The 5178-nt window shown below is 46.7% G+C and overlaps 1 protein-coding gene across 1 annotated transcript in view; it reads left to right on the top strand.

Annotated features, from left to right (window-relative positions):
• Positions 1-2615: 2615 nt before the first annotated feature.
• The window catches only part of syndig1 (synapse differentiation inducing 1), a gene marked incomplete at both ends in the record, with an annotated part of 24524 nt that continues 21961 nt past the window's right edge, over positions 2616-5178 (top strand). Inside the window, one exon of the mRNA XM_080036767.1 lies at positions 2616-2639. Coding sequence (XP_079892893.1) covers positions 2616-2639 — 24 coding nt within the window. The remainder of the gene's footprint in view (positions 2640-5178) is intronic.

Raw genomic sequence — 5178 nt, 5'->3', positions numbered from 1 at the left:
TATGCTTTTCCTGCTATTGGTCGGGCTGGCTGTGTCACTGATGATACTACTGCTGCGAGACGAGTTGTGGTAAATCTTGCTGGATAAATTGGCGTTCTCAATAGCAGTGTAGTGTGTACTGTCTTTAGCATTATGGCTGGTGTTGGGTGGGTTAGCGCTATAGCTACTACAGCTGCTGTTAACACTATGTTGGGGGGTCCCACTGGTCATGGAGTGGTTGCTGGTGAGGGGTTCGCTAACGGGGATCTCATGCTGGATGTCTGTGGGCCTCCCCGCAGGCAAAGGGGGGTGAAATTTGCTGGACAACCTTGGGCCCACGTCACCAGTCAACGGCCTTTGAGGGCTCTGGGACCGACAATGGGACAATTTGGGGCTCTCAACGCTTGTATAATGCTTTTGATGGTTTTGGGGCGGACCATGAGACAATTTGGGGCTTTCCTGACCAGTCCATGGCCTTTGAGGGCTTTGGGAACGACAATGGGATAACTTAGGGCTCTCATCACTTGTATAATGCCTTTGCTGGCTATGGGAAGCGCCCTGGGACAATTTGGGGCTTTCCTCTCCCACCAAAGGCCTTTGATGGTTTTGGGGCGGACCATGAGACAAATTAGGGCTTTCCTGACCAGTCCATGGCCTTTGAGGGCTCTGGGAACGACAATGGGACAACGTGGGACTCTCATCACTTCTAAAACGCCTTTGATGGCTTTGAGTCGGAACATGGGATAACTTAGAGCTCTCATCACTTGTATAATGTCTCTGATGGCTATGGGACAAGCCCTGGGACAATTTAGGGCTTTCCTCTCCCACATAAGGCCTTTGTTGGCTATGGGACAAGCCCTGGGACAATTTAGGGCTTTCCTCTCCCACATAAGGCCTTTGTTGGCTATGGGACAAGCCCTGGGACAATTTAGGGCTTTCCTCTCCCACATAAGGCCTGTTTGGGCTATGGGTCGGACCATGAGACAACGTAGGGCTCTCCTGACCAGTCCACGGCCTTTGCGGACTTTGTGGCAGAGCGTGAGAGCGATAACTCGATGTTGAAGGCGAGTATCCAGTGTGGGCAGACAGGCGATCGGATGCTGGACTTCTGGGTATTCCGTTCACTAGACTACGGTAGACGCCCCTGTCCGACTCATGGAAGTTCGGGTTCGCCTTGTTGGGCAAAGTTACGGTGCTGCGTGGTAGAACAGGGGACCCAGCCCAGGACCTGCAACCCGTGTAGTGGTAGTGTCGTGGGAGAGTCGGGCTGCCACACTCCGGGCTGTTATAACCAGAAAATTTGCGCCTTAAATCCGGGGATCCGAACTCCTCCAAAGCCCTATAAGTTGCTTCTCTGCCAATGGGGTCCAAGGTAGTAGGTCTTTGCTTGTAAGGCGACTGGTTAGGTGATGGGTAGTGGTGGGGAGTGCGGTAAGGATCGCACTGCCTCGGCTGCTGATTATTCGACCAAACCGGATCGCTAAACCTCTTCTGTAAATGCTGCTGTTTCTGGAAGTCCATTCTGTTGGAAGGATTGACCGGCTCACTCTGGCACACGGGGGCACGGCGGCCGCCCATGCTGTGAACGTCAGCTTTCTCTATGTAGCCGTAAGTCACCACAGAAGTCCTCCCGTGCTCATCCATCGTTTCTCGCGGGTCATAAGATCTTCGGCTGCTGGTCGGTGTGGAAGGTAAAGTTGTTGATGTTGAGGACGGAGACATAGGCGCCCTTCCTTGGTACAAATTTCTGTCGGAGGAATTTTTTCGTCCGAGTGAAACTGGCGAATGCTGGCCTGGATTCGTTAATTCCGGTACAAGGGCTTGAAGCAAATCCCCAAAACTGTCATATAACATATCTTGCCGGTGGACTTGCGTGGGAGACCCTGTAGCATCGGGGTTTTGGAGTTGGAAGCTGACAGAGTGCCTTGAGGAGGACTTAGAGGAAGGTAAGCTTTGGCTGCCGATTCTGGCCCTGTGCACAGAAGCCGGGGAAAGATCCGGACTGCGGTTTGGGCTGGACCGGTTTGAGCTTCTCTGGGAGATAGGAAGAACGTCCGGGCACTGGAGCAAAGAACGACTGCTCCTACCGTCATCTCTTCCCTCCGAAACATTGTCCTCGTCCTCGGCTACGGACCTCACCTCAACGTACAGGTGTAGGATTTTACTTGCCTGAGACATTGTGGCACCTTAGATACTTAGTTTTCTTGATCTGGCTTTTCTTCTGTGGAACTTTGTTATGTTTGCAAAGTGTCCCCTGACTTTGTGGTACAGAGATAAGTGTCAAAACTGTTTGCTGACGGTCACAGCTTGAACTGGACTACGGAGTCTGTCGTCCGTCCGCTCATCCTGCAAAAGGAAGCAGAAATAATGTTAGTAAGAATTAAAACAAAGTTAATATAACACAGTTTATCATCTCCAAACATATTCATATTCAACTCCCACACCCTTTCCCTGACACACAGCATTCACACGTCATAACACAGAATAAGAAACTAAAATAAAAATCTAAATCTTCAGCTTACTCCTACCCAAGTCCAGGCTCTTCTAACTGCTTCAGTCCATGTTAATGTTGAGTGTGTTTTGAATCAGTTGTAAGAGTTTTTAGAATATAGTAGGTGTTGGTAGGTGGGGTAGGCATGGGCCGGTATCCGTTTAACAAGGTATACTATTTTCAAGAGGCCCTTCATGTTCTATGGTGTTTCAGTGGTGAGTGAGGAGATTCCAGGGGTCCTTTCACTTTTTAAAAACTACTTCAGAGCAATGTTATCATCAAAACACCAAATATCCTTTGAAAGAACGCTGTTTATTATCCCTCCAGTATAATTCTGCAGGATGAGAGAATCCATGTTGTTCTGAAAAGCTCTTGGTGAAACCACAACAGCACCACACACCGGTTCTTGGGTTGTATTTACGTTTGTCGCCCATCTGTAAATAAACAAATAATCTGCTATTCTGGTCCTCACTGGTCTGGCCAAACCTCACAGTAACTACATGTCCATTCATGTGTTCGGCCGACAGCCAACATGGTGCAGGATCAGTTTGATGAGTCTATTAATAGATGAGGAAAAGCAGCTTGGAGGACGCTCACCTGATAAACTTCTCACTTCTTAAAGGCCTACTTCACCAGTGGGAATATGAAGGTGTATTGAACTCTGAGATCCTGTCTAACCCTACAGTGAGACCATAAAACACTCTTTCTGCCTTTTCTCAGGCTAGGATGAACCGATTTCTGAATATTTTGCACATTCATACTACATAGGATCTCAGAGTTCAATACACCTTCATATTTCCACCGGTGAAGTAGGCTTTAAGGTCTAACTAAGTTTCTAATTATTAAGTACTAACCAGTGTTTTAAAAGGTGGAGTCAGTGAATATGGAGAATGTTTGTTGTCAAAATCACTATGTCAAAATCAGTGAATATCTCCTTACGATCTGCTACCCGTGTATATAACTCCAGTGTTTATACGCAGCCTAGGCTCTGTAAACTGGTATGTAAACAAATGTGCCTCTGTAGCAAGCAACATGCCATTTACAGAGCCTAGGCTGTGCATGAACTGTGCATTTTGCAGCGCACACACAGTACAGACAGGTAGTAGATCATGAGGAGATATTCACTGATCTTAATAAAAAAGTGATTTTGTAAACAAGCGTTCTCCAGAATCACTGACTCCACCTTTAACACTGAACAGAGGAGAGTTGCTGAATCCATCGTGCACAGACACGGCGTCAAACCAAACACCTGAAACCCAACACCAGGTTTGTATTTCAATCCCTTTACAACAACAACAACCTGAACGGCAAGAGCACAAACCAAACTGGATACTCATGTTTGTGTTCAGAATATTGATTCTCCTTCACACAGCGTAGTAATGTTGTAGTAAAGCTAGGTCGCCCTGGAAACATTGAAACCTAACTGTAAGAGCCAATCAGGGGTCTATATAAGTAGGAACCAATCTGTGGTTCCGCAGTTTGCTACCCGGAAGACAAACGGTTTTTGACCATACACTCAGTCACGTAGCAACGCCATACAACTTGGCTGCAGCAAAAGGAATATGTTTGTAATCACTTGAAAGAAGAATAAACCGAACGGATGGTTTTAATTGCAAATACGACTCTGACTCTCATTCATAACAACCAAGGAAATATGCGTCAAGAAGGTATTCCGCGGTACAGTATCTCGGGGCTTAAAGCTTGGGCTTGGCCTCTACACTAACAGTAGCGCTAACGGACCAAAACAAACCCCTACCCTGCCATCGTGGGTTGGTAGGATGTCCTAGAGGAAAAAGCGGCCGACCACACAGTAACCATGAGGTCGCTGGTTTGATCCCCGGCACCGGACAGGAGGGTGTTAGTAGTAAAACTAGTGGTGGCTGCTATTAGGGGAGAACGGGGTAAGTAGGCACACTTTTTACTCTAGTGAGAATTGCTCATCACCTAAACATCTTTCAATAGTCATTCCTACATTAAATTGAAGCTTAAGGTGTTGGCTTGAAATGTGCACCCCTCACTTTTGTAGGTGACCTCTGATCCCAATTCTGGATATATACACACCAAAATTTCACAGACAGCGCCTTCTGGTTCCGAGATATAACGATTGTGACAACCAACCCGTGTGAGATGTAGGGGAGAACGGGGTAATATGTGACATATTACCCCGTTCTCCCCTACATCTACGGTGCCCACCATCTCTACCATTGTGTCCAACTTTATTCCAATCACCTTCTCTGATTGACAAATAGTATAGCAAATGGCTCAGTGTCTGTGTTGAAAAATAGAATTCAGTGACAGCTCTTGTGTTGACATTTACCACTGAGACACACTAGGAAAGCAGCAGCGGCGTACGTTGAGGTAATTTACGAAAAGACAATAATCTTCTTAGTACAACTGTGTCATTCACTCTCTTGACCTGAACAATAAAAGCTGAACTGTGCACATGAGCAGAACACCGATCCAAAGGCCAAATATTAACACCGTGAGAGCTGAGGTCACAGTACAGAATGCTACACAACTTTAACCACTTATTCATTAACAACAAACTTATAAAACCACATAAGAGTTTAGCCTGTCAAGACCATCTCTGCTGATGCGTTATGAGCCGTCCAGAGCCCTTAGGTCGTCTGGGACAGGTCTACTTACAGTCCCCAGAGTTAGGACTAAACAAGGAGAAGCAGCTTTTAGTTTTTATGCACCAAATCTCT

The sequence above is a fragment of the Ammodytes marinus genome (assembly GCF_949987685.1).
Source record: "Ammodytes marinus genome assembly, chromosome: 11".
In the NCBI taxonomy this organism is placed as follows: Eukaryota; Metazoa; Chordata; class Actinopteri; order Uranoscopiformes; family Ammodytidae; genus Ammodytes; species Ammodytes marinus.
The sequence above is the reverse complement of the archived record's forward strand: the minus strand, read 5'-3'. Positions and strand labels throughout refer to the sequence as shown.